At 52.2% G+C, this 17492-nt stretch overlaps 1 protein-coding gene across 3 annotated transcripts; it reads right to left on the reverse strand.

Annotated features, from left to right (window-relative positions):
- Positions 1-751: 751 nt before the first annotated feature.
- PRICKLE4 (prickle planar cell polarity protein 4) lies at positions 752-16089 on the reverse strand. 3 transcript variants are annotated; one of them, XM_054027767.1, is made up of 8 exons: positions 15801-16089; positions 7017-7185; positions 5074-5181; positions 4152-4280; positions 3783-3986; positions 3149-3335; positions 2550-2870; positions 752-2040 (listed from the first exon to the last, which is right to left on the reverse strand). In XM_054027767.1, the coding sequence occupies exons 2-8, from the start codon at positions 7167-7169 to the stop codon at positions 1493-1495; spliced, it is 1650 nt and encodes a 549-aa protein (XP_053883742.1). In that variant the 5' UTR covers positions 7170-7185; positions 15801-16089; the 3' UTR covers positions 752-1492. The 3 variants fall into 3 exon arrangements, with proteins under 3 accessions (XP_053883742.1, XP_053883741.1, XP_053883743.1); XM_054027766.1 differs by having other exon boundaries at positions 7017-7196; XM_054027768.1 differs by lacking the exon at positions 15801-16089 and having other exon boundaries at positions 7017-11388.
- Between the last annotated feature and the right edge of the window lie 1403 nt (positions 16090-17492).

The following is a 17492-nucleotide window of genomic DNA, read 5'->3' on the forward strand; positions in this document are numbered from 1 at the left end:
CCGCAGCACTCCCATCCCCTCCTGTTTCAAAACTGTGCTCTGTCCCGCCAGCATATTCCATGCCAATGGCTTAGATCTGGTCCACGTCTAAAATTTAGGCCGACTCAACCCCCTGGGTAGACGCAGGCAGGCCAACGGAAGGATTCTTCCGTCGAGGTAGCTATCGCCTCTCGGGGAAGTGCATTAACTGCATCAACGGAAAAAATTCCTTCCGCGATTGTGGGAAGCGTCTACACTCCGGTGCTCCAGCTGCAGCCCACTACCGCAGCTGTAATGTAGACAGACCCTGAGTGGAAGGGAAGCCCCTTTGCTCTGGGCAGCGACTGGATGCGGGGGCGGCTCTATTTTGCTGCCACAAGCACGGCAGTCAGGCGGCTTTCGGCGCCACGCATGCAGGAGGTTCGGCTGGTAACGCAGATTCGGCGGCGTGCCTGTGGGAGGTCCGCCGGTCCCGCGCCTTTGGCGTACCCGCTGCCAAATTGCCGCCACAGCCACGGGACCGGCGGACCTCCCGCAGGCACGCCGCCAAAGGCAGCCTGACTGCCGCCCCCACGGTGACCGGCAGGCCACCCCCCGTGGCTTGCCGCCCCAGGCACACGCTTGCTGCACTGGTGCCTGGAGCCGCCCCTGCTGGATGCCCTGTAATGCAGTGAGGCCCTTTCCTTCCTCCTGCAGGAAGCAGTCAGGCAGGTGGCAGAGCATGTCCCACCCGGGACCTGCTTCTCTTATCCACACACCAACCCCGTTCAGGTCTGTGTTGAGCTTTATTGGTGAAGCTTAGGAACTGATCCCTGGAATCCCCCGGCACATTCACAGTCTGCCCCTCCCCACCCCCGCCCTGCTTACAGTTTGGTTCTGGGATTTCAAAACCCTCCTTCTCTCTCCAAAGTCCAGTCATCCTCCTTCAGAGCTTTCACTGCGGGTGAGAAAGCTGCACTCGACCCTGAGCTGAAGGATCCGGTGTCCATCTTTGATCGGTCCCGGTGGGCTGGCGAAAGGGGCCAGGCCACCCCCAGTCTGAACGAGATTCTCAGCACGGAGGTCCTGAGAGCAAAAGTTCCCCTTTGGCGGAGCAGCCAAACTCTGCCGCCTATGTCCTGCCCCTCTGAGCTCTCCAGTGCTTGCGAAAACCTACGATGGGGCAGTGGAAAGATTTGGATTGTAGGCAGCCTTGCTGTGTAAACAACCCCGCCCTGAGTTTCACAGTACAAGGGGCTCTGGAAAACAAACAGAGTTGGCTGGTTTGTCTTTTCCCATGTCTGGGTGTGAGGTAAGAGAGGGGATGTCTGTGTCCCCTAAGGGCTGTCTGCCTTCCCCTCCCCGACTTGCTGTACTTGTTCTTCATCATGGGGCTACTTCTCGTCTGCTGGGGGGGACCCTCTGGTTAAATACACTTGGCTAAGTAACAAGTTCTTCCTCCCGCCGTCCACCCCCTTTCTGTCCTTTCCATGCTGCCTGGGGAGCCCTTGCTCTTTGCCCAGCCTTCCCCCTGCTAGGAAATGCTGCAGTGTTTGCGGCTTCCTCGCAGCCTGGCCAAGTGCTTGCTCCTTCCTGCCGCCCTCCCAAGGCCACTCCGTTCTCTGCCAGGGAGGGCCGGCTCAGCCTTCGGGATCGGTTTCCCAAAGAAGAAGCCCTCCTGCTCCGAGTCTGAGTCCGAGGAGGAAGAGCAGGTTGGGCACCAGGAATCTTCTTCCTCCATGACGTCCGGTGGGCGGGCGCCCGTGAGCGATGGGCCCGGGCTCTGTCGTGCAGCCATACTGGGGTCGGTGGATGAACCAATTCTAAAGTGCAGGGCTCCACCGCCTGGCTGAGGCCTGAGCCTCCCAGGGAGCTGGTCGCCCAAGGCCCCAGGTCCATTCAGACCCAGTTCACTGGGCAGGGTGGTGGAGGATCGTTCCTGCCCCGGGGGAGCGGCAGCTGCTTGTGCCAGCGCACTGGGACAGGGAGTTCCCTTACTCCTCTCCTTAAATGCTGTCCCGTGGCCATCCTGGCTTCTGAATGCGGGGTGCGTGGAGGCTTGATCAGGGGAGTCCTCCATCTCTGAAAGAGGGGAGAAGACGAAAGAAAAGGATCTGAATGTGCCTCTCACAACCATGCCGCGCACCCCCGCTTGATGACAACTGACGTACAATGCTGGAGCCTAAGCCGAGTTCTGCCTTGACATGTACATGGAAGCCGATGGAGCTGCATAAATCAGGGCAGAATTTTCCCCACCCTATGTCTTACCCTGTGGCATCAGCTGTTGGCCACCGCTAGAGATGTTCCCGAGGTCTGACAGGCTGGTCTGTCGTGGTACAGCTTATGGGCCTGATTCTGATCCTGCTGATCATGCAACCTCCCAGTGACTTCACTGATGTGAGCAAGAGGAGAATGATCCTACACTCAAGCCAGCCCTGACACTATGTGCTGGCAGGAGGACATGCCCTGGCCTCTAGCTGCTAAGGGAAAATTCTGTGGATTCCCTGTCCTGGCCGTTCGGGATCAAAGTTCTCCTTGCCCCCAATTTCCCCCCCTCCCCGCTTTTGAAAGGGGATTGCACGTGACTGTACCCTCCGCCTCTGCCCTCTGTTGACAGGAATCGCCACCCATTACTGGAGCCGGAGGGGCATTCCTGCCGCCCTCGCTGCTGGCCCTGGAGACTGGCGTCGAGTCAGGAGACGGAGCCGAGATGAAGGCGGAGTCGGACGAGTCCGAGGCTGTGGAGGACGCCGCTGCCTTCTCCAAGCTGCAGGCCTCGGAGCAGTAGAGGAGGCTGTGATGGGCCGTGACCGGCTGTCCTAGCAGTGGTTTCTGGCAGAGGCTGCAGCAGAAGCAAGAGGCCCGGGCATGCCAGTGCCGGCCTTGGTGAGTGGCCTGCTCGCTGTCGACACCTGAGGCACAGCACAGTGAGCGACAGCCCACACAGAGACGTTAGAAGGATAGGAGGCTTTTGCTCAAGGTGGTGCCCGTCCTCTCCCAGTGAGGCCTCAGCTGGGCCATCCCAGGCCCACTGCCTCCCATTCATTCTAATCCCTCCGCCCTGGAACTCTGGCTGCTCTGAGCCGCCCGCAGAACCCTTCAGCCTACTCTGCACCCCCCTACACACACACCCCCGATGCCTGGTGTGATCTCCGAGCTCAGAGCTATGAACGGTTTGCCTGCTACCTACCGATGAGCTCGCCGCAGGCCTGGCAGAGCTCCGCGTAGAGGCTCTCGAAGCAGCTGCAGCAGCAGGGTCTGCCGCCCTTCATGACATACCTCTGTCCCCCAAGAGGCAGGTCGCACTCCAGGCAGCAGAAGTGCTCCGTGTGCCAGCGCCTGCCCTCTGCCTCTGTGCACTCGTCTGTGAAGATCAGCTGGCGAGAGAAGGCACAAGGGAGACCTCAGCTGGACACCAAAGGTGGAGATGGAGCCCCAAAGCTGGTAGCATTTGGATCTGGGTTGTAACCCCTCCTCCTGCAAATTTTGGGGGATTTGAGCTTATTTCTGATGCTAAAATGGGGATGATCAAACTTCATGCTTCAGGGCATAAGTGGGTTGTTGCGAGGGTCAGGAAGGAACCCCCGCTGCCTCTGTACACACCATGGACAGCATTGTACAACTGGGCATCTTCAGCTTTCTCTGAGCGTCATTGGCTGGAGCCAGGATGCAGGAGTAGATGGACCAATGGGCTGGTGCAGTATGGCGGGGATACCGGACTAAATGGAGCCGAGGCCTAGCGTGGCATAGCAGTTCCGGTGACTTCAAAGTGGGACACAGTCACACTCAGCCCCCGGTGCCTGCGCAGTTGCTTGTGTGCCTACCTGATCGCATGCGGCACAGCGTGGCCGGAAGAACTCCGCGTGGTGTCGGCCGCAGTAGAGCTTCCCGTCCTGGTGGAAGTAGATCAGGTCAACCAGAGGCTGGTGGCACGAGTGGCAGACAAAGCAGGAGGGATGCCAGCAGGACCGGTCCCCCAGCCTGGATGCAAAAACCCCCAGGTCCCCTGTGTTCAACCTCCTGCCGCACTGCAAGGCAAATGGATATCATCAGCCCTGAGAATCATCCCGGGACCTGTGAGCTGGCCAGTCAAAGGGGAAAGGGGCATAGCTGCGGGTGCTGATGGGCCCCAGGCTACAGCCTGGCATGTCCTGGATACAAAGTAGGTTGGAATGGGCATGGCAACGTCTTACCTTTTCACAAAGGTGGGCAGAGGGCACAAGGCATGCAAATCCCTGCCCCAGTGACTCCTGCCTGCGACGGGCACTGAACGCTTGCAGTTGTCTCCTCTCCTCCTCCCCAAGGCCAGGGCAGTACCTGTCCTGGAAAGGAACCAGAAGATGGCATCACAGCAGCAGGAGCATTGGGGGTTTCACCCCTGCAACCCGGTGCTCAAATGTGGAAGAAGTGCTTGGATGCTGTGGCGATGGGCATCGCATTGGAGCATAGGCACAAGTGCCAGGAGTTTGGTTGGAGTCGGGAGCCCATGTGGCCGAGCAAAAAATAATAATTTTAAAAAAGCCAAAAGGCTGGCTGGCCAATCAGGAGTGGAGGAACTAAGCCAAGCGGCACAGCAGTTGGGAAGTTTGAGGGCCAGGGTGATGCCATGCTCCCCTGTCCCTCGAACCAGCCCTGGTTGGAGAGGTCACAGCTTTGGCCGCCATGGGCACGTGTCCACATTGCAGAGCCAATGCAGAATTTGGCATCACTGGCTTCTGCTCAAGAGAGCCAGGACTGCGAATAGCAGGGGCAGCAGCAGGCCAGGGATAAGAGGCATTGGCAGAGCAGAATATGGGGGACCACAGAACTGGAATACTGGGGAATATGGGGGACCACAGAACTGGAATACTGGGGGGAGGGGTGGAGAGGCTGCAAAGCAGGATTGAGAAGCATCAAAGTTGTCTTTGGAGTGGGAGGACAGAAGTAATGGGTTGCTCCAGGACAGGATGGAGGTGCATAGGATGATAAGGGAGAGGGAGCTAAGGCCGGAGTAGCAGAGGGTGGCAAAGCCTATGGGGTGTGGAAGAACGAGATTGGCTCATGCTGCAGAGTGATGGATACATGAACCATAGCCAGCACAAAGAATCCCCATGGGAAAATCACGGCCCATCTTACATTGCAGTCCTGCGGGGGCAGCTGCTGAAGGAGAGATTTGATGCGGAGCTGGCTCCTGGTGGCAGCAGGCACCCTGTCCGCTGAGGGAGCCTTGAAGCACGAAGATACCTGGGGAATTCACACAGAAGAGACATGAAAAGATTTCCAAGGTGTTAATACTGATAAATCAAGGATTAATAATTGGGCAATAATCGATCCCCAATAATTGATACAAATGTTAACGGTGATGATCCGTTTAGTGAGAGGGGCTCTCTCGAGTCCGGATTAGCTCAGTAACCAGCCTCGGATAGATCAGCTCCGAGTGGACACATGGATTTAACAGTTAGTAAAGACAGCACAAACCCAGCGAGGCAGACAGTTACCAACAGCTGCAGACGGTTGCTGATAACCTGCATCCACTCTGCAGATGCTTGTACTTCCCCTATGATTTCTTAGGCTAATTATGCCCTTACCTCATATTGTTTATCATTCCAATCCTTCTCTATTTCCCGCTTTTGGTGTATATGTCTACTTAGGTTATTTTCTAAGTTCCCTGTCCCCTTGTCCTTTCCAGCTGCCTCAACCAGATCTGATTAGAGAGCGTTCGTTTGTTCCTTTTTTGGTAGGAACGTTGTGTTCTACTGCCTGAACACATTTTGTGGTTACTGTTCCTACACTATCGGCTGCAGCAGTTTTCTAAAGCAACGGTTCTTAACCTGGGGTAGGCAGAGGTCTTCCAGGGGATACAGCAACTAATCTAGATAGTTGCCTCATTTTACAACAGGCTACAGAAAAAGCACTAGCGAACTCAGTACAAACTAAAATTTCATACAATGACTTGTTTATGCTGCTCTCTATGCTGTGCCCTGAAATGTAAGTACAGTATTTACATTCCAATTGATTGATTTTAGAATTATATGGTAAAAATGAGACTGTCAGCAATGTTTCAGTACTAGTGTGTTTAGCCACCTTTGTCTGGTTTTGTAAGCAAGTAGTTTTTAAGTGAGGTGAAACTTGGGGGTAGGCAAGACAAATCAGACTCCTGAAAAGGCACCACAGTCGTCTGGAACGGTTGAGAGCCACTGGTCTAAAGTTATTGCTTAGTTTAAAAAAAAAAAAAAAAAATTAGCTTAGCTGCAAAGCAGCATGGGACTCGTGCTCCTAAGCAAGCCTGAGGTTCATTCTTTGGCCTGCTTTAGGTGGCAACAAGGCTATTAGAGCTCCATTGCTGGGTTAATCTCTCACAGGTGAAAGGAGAATGCAGATCTGGGCCTGCCGTGGACCTGAGCTGGGTCCCAGATAAAGGGAGTTGGATTGTCTCAGGCTGTGCCTGGAAGTTTTGTTTCTTTCCTGTTAGCGGCCTGCTTGCTGGAGAAACCCGGGCCTGAAATAAACGCCTTGGCAGGGCTGTCGGAGAGCAGTTGGCATAGTCCCCATCAGCACTATCCCCCACCTTGTATTTGCAGGTGCCCACTGACACAAGCCCCTAAAGAAGCCCAGCGAGACTGCACCCCACTAACATAGCCCTAGCCGTGCTCTGTCGGGATCTGGGGGGTCACTCCAGGGAAGCCAATCGAGCGACGCCGTGATGCAATGGGAGGTTTAAACAGGACCAATCGCAGCCCTCTCCCCTCTTGCCTGCCGCTGGGCGTGAGCCACGTAGGGCTTGCACAGGAATAGAATGGGGGGGGGGGCACAGTAGTGGCAGAGCTGATTGTGGGGTAAGTGACATGATGGCTCCCAGATGCAGTGACAACAGCGTCCCAGCGGGGACAGGAGGTGGGCGCAACAGAGAAGGGACATGCTTCATTGAGGGAGGCGCAGCAAAGGTGGCCTCCTCAGCATGTGCAGTAGCCCATGCTCAGATTCTAGGGGCAAGTCTCAGCCCCCGATACCATCTCGCAGGACACTGGTCAGAGGAAAAGCAGTAGCTACAGCTGGGCCGAAGAAGGAATCCTGCCTACCTCTGCTGGGGCAGCGTCTGCTGCGCGTTCCAGGTACTCTTCCAGGGCGCAGCCGGAGTCACTGTCCGAAGAGGAGGTGGGTGCGAGGCCAGTGAGTGTCCCACTGCAGGGAGGTTTGTCTCTCCGGGGCCATGTCGGGCTCGGCAGGGACATCAGCAGGAAGCGAGAACTGAAACAAAACTAAAGTGAGAGGGGATAGGACTGTTAATGGGGCAGGCTGGTGCCTCTGCGTGTGCTGCTTGGAGGGCTTTCAGGTGGGACCTGAAGTCTTGTTATGGTGCCTCTATTCAGACCAGGCCCAACTGGTCAAACAAAACCGATTTGGAACCAGAACTCTTGTGGGGTCTACATGGGACATTTACCTACATGGTGCCTGGATTCTTTTCCCATACAGAACCTATATAGTGCCTGGTAGCATTGCAGAATTGGTCTGGTGCCTTGACCCATACAGAACACTTGAGTGGCTATGTAGAACCTGTATAATGTGTGCTTAGTGATGTACGTTTACTGCCTTACAGAACTGATATGGAGCTTACTGTATATACATATGGCATCAAAAGAAAGCACAGGACCTTCCGTCTTTACTGGGGGGGATGAGCAGTTCCACCCCAGAGGTAGCTGCATTTCAGTAGCAGGCAAAGCAATGCGGGGGCATACTGAACTTCACATGTCTCAAGAGCCTTTAGTGAAAGGCAAAAAAGAAACGGGAGTTTTTCAGCTGAAGGAAGGATTATTCAGAGAGACCTTGGAAAGTTAGCTGGAGATAACAGGAGCTCTCTGGCTCAACTAATGACCCTGGAAGGGCGCATGTTGCTTTGAAAAGCAGGGGGGCCTGGATTCCGTGCAGAGCCATGGCTGGAAGGAATTAAAAGGCAGCTGTGACAGTCAGACAGACCCTGAGAGAGGCCCCTGAGGTGGGAGGGAACCTGAATTGGATTTCTGTACCCAGCTGGAATGGACTCTGGCTCTGTGGTGCGTATAGGCCAGGTAGGGGGGAGTTCCCCAGCTGGTGAGAGCCCTATGCTCCCATAGTTATCCCATGATTTAGCATCCTGTCACTCTGCAGCAGCAGGAAGCAGCTTTAATCTGTCTATTCCAGTTCAGTGGAAAACAATTATTTTTCCCTGTGAGCCCCCCACAGATCTGTTATTAATCATCCTTCCCTCTAGCCCAAGCAGCCACCTCACCCAGCGGACACCGGGCACCTCTCCTGGCTAATGGTTACACTGTGGAAACCAGTCCCATCCCCCCCTGCGTCTCTGTTCCACCGCTGGCTTCCTTCCGCTCTTCCGTTTCCAAAACAAAGCCAAGATGTCAATGCGATGGCTTGTTCAACTCCTGCAGTTCCTTGGATGCCTTCCCAGAGGCCGACGCTCTGCGGCTGGCTTTCCTGTCCTAGCGCTGAGCAGAGAGAAACCCGGGAGACCGGGGCTGACACTGAGGAAGAGCAGAGGTGGTGGGTTTGCAGAGCCATGACTGATCAGCAGCACTGCCCGGGGGAACGAGCAGAGGAATTTACGAGCCATATGACACAGATTGCAGCACGTGGGGGTTGTAAGGCGTTCCTTGATCCACGCTGCATCAAGCCAGTCACGCCACTGGGCGAGAGTGCAGAGCTGGACAGACAAAGGGAGCTGCTGTGAGAAGTCTCACCGGCATCAGTTCACTCATCAGGCCCAAGTCAGAGAAGGCGTCTAAGCTGCTGTAACTTATGCTTTGTGTCAGGGACCATCTTAACTCCCTTTACTTGGCTAATAGACCGGAGTCACACTGTAACTTTCAAAGCCAGCACACTCTGCTCCCAACTCCAGTGAACTCGAGTTGCACATATGTACCTCTGCAGCACCCCACAATCCCAATGCATTCTCCATGTGCACTCCTCTGCATTGGGCAGACCCGTCTATACTCCCGATGTATACCCCTCTCCAGCATGCACACGTCTCTGTGCTCCCAGGACGTTTCCAACAAGCTATCCAATAAACAGTCAACCTGTGGAACTTGTTGCCAGGGGATGTTGTGAAGGCCGGAATGATAACGGCGTTCAAAAAAGAATTAGCTAAGTTCATGGAGGATCAGTCCATCAGTGGCTATTAGTCAAGGTGACCAGGGATGCAATCCCATGCTCTGGGTGTCCTTAGCCTCTGACTGCCAGAGGCTGGGAGTGGACGACAGGGAATAGATCCCTCGATGATGGTCTGTTCTGATCATTCTCTCTGAAACACCTGGCATTGGCCACTGTTGGACAACAGAATACTGGGCTAAATGGGCCATTGGTATGACCCAGTATGGCTGTTCTTATCTTGTTCTCTATCCCCTTCTGCAACATCCCTTTGGCATCTGTCTTGTGACCAATGTGTACCAATGCCATTTCAGCCTGCCCCTTTGCTACACTATCCCACAACCCCAGGTGCAACACACTCCCTTCCGCAATACAGATGCTACTCCAACATACATCGCACTCCAATGTGTGTGTCTGCAACATGCTCCCCTACCCTGTCTCCCACATCCCAGGATAACCGGCACCTTTCTAAGGCACAGAAATATCATCTGCAAGGTAGGATCAGTCTTACAGAAGGCATGTGAAATAGATCTCCCCACCCCTCTGTTGTGACTCCATTCAGAAGAGCCTGGAATTCTGAGCGCTCCATGTGTGCCTAGGGTCAGGAAAGTAACTTTAGAACAGAGCGAGCATTGTATGGAGATCTCAAGGGGTGCACTGGGGCTTTTAAATCCAGCCATCGGTGCAGCTTTTTGGAATTCTTGGTTTTAATGAGTTAACGGCTCTTTTTCTGAGTCTCATCCACACGCCTCTCCAGGCCTGAGACCGCTCCTCCGAGGTAATTAGCACAGGGAGCTCAGGTTTCTCTGTTGGGTGCCTGGGTCAATAATTAACTTAGCAGATTGCCCGATTAACAGGAGGAAAAAACAAAAAGGACTGATTGCCTTGTTCCCAGCACCCAGCCCAGGAAGGGAGCAGCAAGTGGCAGGCTCTAGAATTCACTGCAAACTTGGAGGAGGGAAGGGAGATCTGTGGTTCCGCCAGAGAGACCACAATTACCGCTGGGGAAAAAAGAGGGAAAAGATACAAACTTGCCTGACCAATCTATGCATTTTGTCGACCAAATGGCACCCCCGACTGGCTGGGCTGGCGTCTCTACGTGATGGCACTGGTGTTGCAATGCCAGCAAGGGAGAGCTTTGCACTTCAGAGCTTCATCTCTGGTGCATGAGCCTCAGAGGACAGAAGCCTTTCCCTGGGCTGGGATTGAGGAGATCTGGACTCTATTCCTGGCTCTGCCACTGACCTGCTGCGTGACCTTGGGCAAACCACTTTGGCCCAGATTTTCTGTTCAGCATTGCAACACCTAGCCTGGCCCCTAGGTGCCATGCTGCCTAGTGGTCTCAGCCCTCGGTGCCCAAGCTCCCCATACAATGTATGGGGAGAATAGGTAGGGGGACTCCCTTGAGGGCTCTGGGAAGCAGGATGGACCCCAAGCTCACCAGCGGCACTAGGGCCTTTTTTGGTGGTGGTACGGTGGCCAGTGGCCGCTTTTTGGGGTTTTTTTGCATCTTGGCGGTGGCAGCCCTAGGGCAGAATTAGGCACCTAAGCAAGAGATCCTCAGAAGCCCACAAACTGAGTGGGGAGCTGCCTATGGTAGCCAGAAGTGAAATGCTGGGGAGAGGAGCGGGATTTGGAAGCCTAAATGGCTAACTTGGTGCCCCGAGCTGTTGGGCCAGAGATTGGTGCCTCCTTCCACTCGGCTCACACTCAGTACCTCTCCTATTTGTCCTTCTTTCCCTCTGCCACCAACTCTCTTTTGCATGTGCTGTCCTACCGGTGGCTTGCATCCAGTACTTCCACTGTGGCTGTGGGGTCTGACAGGTAGCACGTCGTAGGTGTGTTCAGTGCACACCTAGAGGATCAGGCCCCCCAGCAAGATAGGAATTCCCTTGCCTGGTTTGAAGTTGCCGTGTTTGACTAACACGGCTACCCCTCTGATACTTGCCTGGTTTGAGAATCCTGCTTCAGGACTTCCAGGGGTCCAAATGGCTGGTTTGCTGCAGGGCAGCGTCAGCGCTTTGTGAATGCTGTCCAGCAGGGGTTTAGGGGATTTGGGCACCTACGGGGTTAGGCGATAGCTGAGCGGCAGTTTTGAAAATGTTAAGGGCACCTAAATACCTAGAGCAGAGATACTCAGACTGCGGCTCGGGAGCTGCAAGTGGCTCTTTAATGTGTCTCCTGCGGCTCTCTGCGGCATGTGATATTAAAACGTGTGATTTTAATTATTAACCAGTCAGGATGCTTTTACTATGTTCTTAACCAATTGTAGAATACTTGGTCAGTCATTTTGCTGTGAGACTAATATATATGCATGTGTATAGCTAATAAATGAAACCCTGAATTCATACGACTGTGGCTCTTTTGGGTAATGATGATCACTAATTTAGCTCCTGAACCACCAAGGTCTTGAGTCTCACTGGCCTAGAGGATCAGGGCCATCCTCTGTGCTTCTGTTTTCCTATCTGTAAAATGGTGATAATGCTTCTTTTTTCACACGTTTTGTCTGTCTTGTCTAGAAGCTTTGCACAGGGTCTGTGCCTTACTATGTTTCTTTACAGTGTTTAGCACAACGGGGCTTGATCTTGATTGGGTCCTCTAGGTGCTTCTGAAACACAAATAACAATTCCGTAGAGTTTCAGGAACAGCTTTTCCCCTTGATTTCCAACCAGGGCCTTCCAGATAGCAAACTCCCCAGGCTCTGCACCCTGGCCACCATGATCCAGATCAGGGGTGAAGGTAACATAAGAGGAGCTGGCATTGACGCTGCCTGGGCAGTACAGACCTCGGACTTCAGGGCTGGCAGGATGGGACCTTCCATCAGAGCGGTAAATGGTGCTTAGAGAAAAGAAGTGGGCTGTAGTCCACGAAAGCTTATGCTCTAATAAATTTGTTAGTCTCTAAGGTGCCACAAGTACTCCTGTTCTTCTTTTGGCTGGAGTAAGGCGGTCAGGGAGGGTTAGGCTGGAGATTAATCCAGCCCCTGGAGTCCTACCCTGTGTTTGGGTTTTATGTGACTAATCAATCTGGCCAGCTGCCAGCTGAGTTGTGAACAATTCCCCACAATTAGCAGGGAATGACAATAGCTAGCACCTCCCTAGGCGGAGCCGGGCAGCTCCCACAGGTTCATCTCCTTTGTTTCTTTTCAGCTCCTTCCCCCTCCTTAGTTTGTTGGCTCAGTGCTTCCTTCCCCAGGTCCTTGGTTCTCTCCTGCCCTGTCCCCTACCCTGCTCTGAAGGCAGCCCCATTAATCACTGGCCTTGGTGCTTGCTCATCCATGGGAAAGAGGATTTAATGACCTTGTCCGGCTCACTCCTCTGGTGCAAGGTCGTTCTCTTTGCTGGCAGGCTTATTCCTTTGCAGACTAGATTAGCCATGAACTTGAGGTGCTGGGCGGCTCATGGGATCCCTTGGGAGAGTACCTTGTTGTCTCCACACACACTCCTCACGGGGCTTTTCAACAGTGAGGTCCCCAATTCAGAGCTGCTGTGAGTAGGTGCAGCTCCACCGTTGAGTTTCTCCTGCTCACACCAGGCCTGAATTTGCCCTTAGTACTTGGAACCCAAAATGGTGAGGCCGGCCTCCTAAGGTCTGTTCCTGGCTCTGACCTGCTGTGTGACCCTGGGAACTTCCCCCTTTGGAGTCTGTTTTCCTAGCTGTAAAATGGGCACAACAATAGTTACATGAACCTTTGTGAAGTGCTTTGAGATCCTCAGATGAAAGGCAGTAAATGAATGTGAAATTGTATCTTGCTTTCCTACATTAGCTCCCCATGGGCCACGAATGCTCCTTCCATCTCTCTTATGCCAAGACCATAACGTTAACTTTCAAGTCACGCTCAATGTAACCTACTCCTTCCTTGGTTCCAAATGCAGTTTAAGACTAAAGTGATAAGGATTTACCTTCGTCTTTCATCACTCTCTTTCTGTGCACACCATAATCTTAGGGCCCTTCAATTTCAGTTTTTATGTGATTTAATTTTTCCTGGGCATTTATCAGTGTTTGTTATCACAAGAACAAAAACAGGTGAAAATCAGTGCAAAAATATTAATTTTTTTCTGGGTAAATATTTGGGTTTATTTTGGTGTATGGAAAGACAGGGGGGAAAGTATCCAGTAGATTCATGTTTTGAATTCTATTCATCAATGTGGTTTGTTGCAGAACTAAACCAGAACTCAAAACACAATGCCACCTCTGAGTTTATGAAAACAATAGCTCTCTAATCCCCAAATAAAACTTTGCATTTGGATAAACAGTTTATGTTGTAGACTTAGAACTAATAACCTATAAATATTTACATTTAATAATTGGGCCACACCATTTGCAGCGCATACTGTACACTCAACTTCATCCTTTTCTCCTGTTTTTTAAAACCTTTCGAATACTTCCTTGTGTTCTGAAATGTATTCTGATACAGATTTTCATTTTCTTCCCATTTTAGTGTGTGTCAGATCTTTAAACCGTTATCTGCTAACAGCTTGAACTGTGTACGTGGTGGACATGAGATTTGTCAGTATGTTCAGATGCACACGCACTTCAGAGCTTGCGTGCGTGCCTGTTTGTTTATTGTGTGTATCTTCCAGACCATGGGTGGGCAAACTTTTTGGCCTGAGGGCCACATCTGGGTGGGGAAATTGCATGCAGGGCCATGAATGTTGGGCTGGGGCAGGGGGTTGAGGTGCGGGAGGGAGTGTGGGGTGTGGGAGGGGGTGCAGTGTGCAGGAAGGGGCTCGGCAGGGGGTTGGGGCGCAGGAGGAGTATGGGGTGTAGAAGGGTGCCTCAGGAGATTGGGGTGTGAGGTGTAGGAGGGGTTCAGCTTACCTGGAGTGGCTCCAGAGTGGGAGTGGCAGTGGCACACAGCAGGGCTAAGTCGGGGTCCCTGCCACGGTTCCCTGTTCCTGACCAATGGGAGCTGCAGGGGCGGTGCCTGGAGCCAAGGGCAGTACACGGAGTCCTCTGCCCCCCGCTTCCCTCAGGGGCCGCAGGGACGTGTGCCAGCCGCTTCCAGCAGCGGCGCGGGGCCCACAGTGCCACGAGGGTGGCAATCTCACAGGCCAGATCCAAAGCCCTGACAGGCCGGATTCGGCCCGTGGGCCATAGTTTGCCCATCCCGTTCTAGACTAATACATAACCTTATTTCAACAGGCAACTTTGCATATACACACAGACTAATCCTAATGTACTATCATAACACATAGATTTCATGCCCTGTATGGTATTTTCCTAATAAAACAAGTTGTTTTTTATATATTTGAATGATACAAAAGTAGAGTGAAAATCAGAAAAAGATGAATAATACTTTTTGTAAAACCCGGGAATTATTCGGTAAAAATCGGTTTAAACTGAAAACGACGGGGCTTACATATACTGCATTCTCACTACAGCCCGCATTTTCAGACGTGTCCACTAATTTTGGGCTGCCCAACACGAGGCATCTGGGGTCTGATTTGCTGAAGTGCTAAGCAGGGGCTGCAGTTACTGGCACGCTGGGAATCAGGCCATTGGTGTCTCAAGCTGGGTACCCAAAATCTCAGGCCACTTTTGAATATACAGATTTATACTCAATTTTCACCATTTACTGTAACCTGCCTACTATACTAAAAGCCCTAGGGGAGATACCTGTGATTCATTATAACAAGAGGGTTGGTAGTAGCTGTGCTGAGCAATCTGCAGATACATCCCTCTTTTTTCTTTTCTTTTCTAAACTGAGTTGAGTGCGGGTGAAAGAATCCAGGTTGGCAGCCCCGAATCCATAGCAATGTGCAAGCAGGTGTCAGCTGATGCTGGTCAGAAAAATTGGAATGAAACTTTTTTTTAAAATCAGCATTTGCTGTTTCATCAAAATGTTCCATGGACGGGGAACGATTTCGACTAAGTTTCGACACATCCCTGCTTTCTCACCTGGCTTCTCGGCAACCTGCCTCGGGGAACCTAGGCTGTGACTATGGGGCAGCCCACGGGGTGGACTGCCTTGGGCTCAGGATCTTTCAAGATCTGCATTCCACGAGGTGGTCGGGATTGGAAGAAGGACCCCCAGGCTCCAAGACAACCCACCAGGTAGACTTGAGCCAGGCCTCACTTCCCTTTGGTGGAATATTTCAAAATTTGTAGTTTTCATTCCCAATGAAAGCAAATGTTCAAAATACCAAAATCCCTGCAAGATGGAACGGCCTTGTCCGACCCAGTGCTATTCCTCTCACACCCAGGGCTATATTTTCCTTCCTGCCTAGGCACCTAGATGAAGGGGGAGCTATTTTAAGCACTCAGCGCCCAGTGATGCCCTCTCCCGGCTGTGACAATTACAGCCTGATTTGCCCACCGGTCTGGGCTCTTTTGAAAATCGAGTAGTGCCTACATCAGAGCTGAGCTCTTTGCACATACATAGACCTGGCCCCCATTGTGGGCACTGCGCTCTGTTGAATATCTGGCCCCTGTTGTTTCACCACCTATTGGGGAGCAGGGAGGGCGGTGTTTTGTCCACCCCTACCCGTTCTGTGCTCGGCCTGCCTGCTGGCAAGGGGGTATAATCAGTGCCAGTCGCAGTGGTGTTTCCTGTCCCACTCAGAAACAGGCAGAGGGGTGAGCTGGAAGTGAAAAAGTTCTGTTTGGTTCAGTGGCTCTCAGTCCCCCATTCTACAAATTGTCCCAGCACCACTAAGCATGCCACCCCTAAAGGACCTGCCTGCCGGGAATCACAGCAGCACCGTCAGCAACAGTTCACATACCTGCCGCTTCCTGGGGTCCCCTCCTTCCAGCGCCGGAGCGCAGATCTGCTTCGCCCAGACGCCAAGAGGTTTGTATTCCTGTCCCTTTCCCGTCGCACCCCAACTAGGGTGACCAGAAAACAAGGGTGAAAAATCGGGACACTTTTTTTCCCCTAGGGCGGGGGAGGATAGTTGCTTATACAAGACAAAGCCCCATAACACGGGGATGGCTGGTCACCCAGTTCTCCACCTGCTTCAAAGGGCCGCAGGCAGAGGGAGAATGGCTGGAAAGGTTGCGCAGCAAAGCGAAAGGAAAACACCCAGGCTACACCAGGGAGATTTTTTTTTTTTTTTTTTTAAATCTGCCTGCCCAGGAACCTGGCTCGGTGTCAGCTGGGGTCCTAATTACGGGGCTTTTTAGCTTAAACCTACAGAGGCAGCCAATGGCAGCGAGCCGGGAGGGAAACGAGCAGAGGAGGCGAGAGGAGACTGTTGTTAACCCTGCAGGGGAAAGAACTGGGCGCTGCTCTACTGCTCACATCTCTCTATCTTCTGCTTCCCTCCATCTGTTGCCCAGTTCCCCCCGCTTCACTGGTGTGTTGCTTTTCCTCTCTGTGATGATTATTATGCTACACAGATCGCAAACTCTTTTGAGGCTTCAGGAAAGAAAGTCAAGATAATCATCCCCTTTTTGGGGATGGGGAAACTGAGGCACGGAGCAGCGACTCCCTCCTTAAAAATCATTTCTGCCATGATGCCTAAAATAATGACATGAACAATGGTTAGGCAGCTGGAGAGCCCTCGCTGCTGTTAATCACATTTATCATAATTGTCTCACTGATACCTTGGGTTCCCCTCTGTTTGCTGTATTACATGTTGTCTCATATTTACATTGGAAGGTCTTGGGGGCATAGATTGGCTTTGTGTTATTGGTTTGTACTGCACCTAGCAGAAGGGCTGGGGGCTCTAAGAACTACTGCATCACAAATAACTCAAATGATGCTGCTGACTGTGAAGTGACTTGCCCAGGGTCACGCAGCCAGTCAGTAGCAGAGGCGGGAAGAGATCTCCCCAGTGTGCCCTATATGTGTCATCACATCTGTTCACTCCTGTTCTATAGCATTTTATTTCCTTTGCTGTCCACCTGTCAAAAACAACAACAAAAAGGGACCTATGCCAGTCTCTAGGTGTGTATCAAAGAATACTACCCCTCTCAATTCACCCAGGATGGCTTTCTAAAAGGAGCTCCAATCCCCAGGCACATTCAGCTAGACCAGAGTCCTAAAGGGAACTATTCTACCAACTTGTACTCAGTGAAAGTTAATCTACTGTGTTTGGGTTTGGTGTCAGCTTTATCTTGACTGCTTGCTGTTATGGACTTTGTCCCGTTGAGCTGCTGGGCCTTTCTTGACTTTCTCTGTGTATTTTCCGCACAATTTGTACAATTGCTGCCTCCTCTACATTCTCCTTGTCCATTCACTCACTGTCATTTGTGTCTATTCACACAGAAAAGGAAGCATTTCAATCACACCTAAGCTCCCATCTACAAGACCAGACATTACAACACAACCATAGCGCGAAAAATTCTGCCTCGCTAGACAGAACCAGTCTGTGTTCTAAGCACGTTAAGGGAACTGTGCTACAACCCTGAAGATATAATCATTTAGTCACAACCCTTTCACAGCGCTGTGCTGTTTGTTATTATTTGTACTC

This window comes from Malaclemys terrapin, chromosome 4 (assembly GCF_027887155.1).
Source record: "Malaclemys terrapin pileata isolate rMalTer1 chromosome 4, rMalTer1.hap1, whole genome shotgun sequence".
Classification (NCBI taxonomy): Eukaryota; Metazoa; Chordata; order Testudines; family Emydidae; genus Malaclemys; species Malaclemys terrapin.

Coding starts and splice junctions, on each gene's coding strand:
- PRICKLE4 (XM_054027767.1), bottom strand. CDS start 7,169: ATGTCCCTGCCGAGCCCGACATGGCCCCGGAGAGACAAACCTCCCTGC. Junction 3,987..4,151: donor CTGCCCACCTTTGTGAAAAG/GTAAGACGTTGC, acceptor TTTGCCTTGCAG/TGCGGCAGGAGGTTGAACAC. Junction 3,336..3,782: donor GCTGTGCCGCATGCGATCAG/GTAGGCACACAA, acceptor TTCTCTCGCCAG/CTGATCTTCACAGACGAGTG.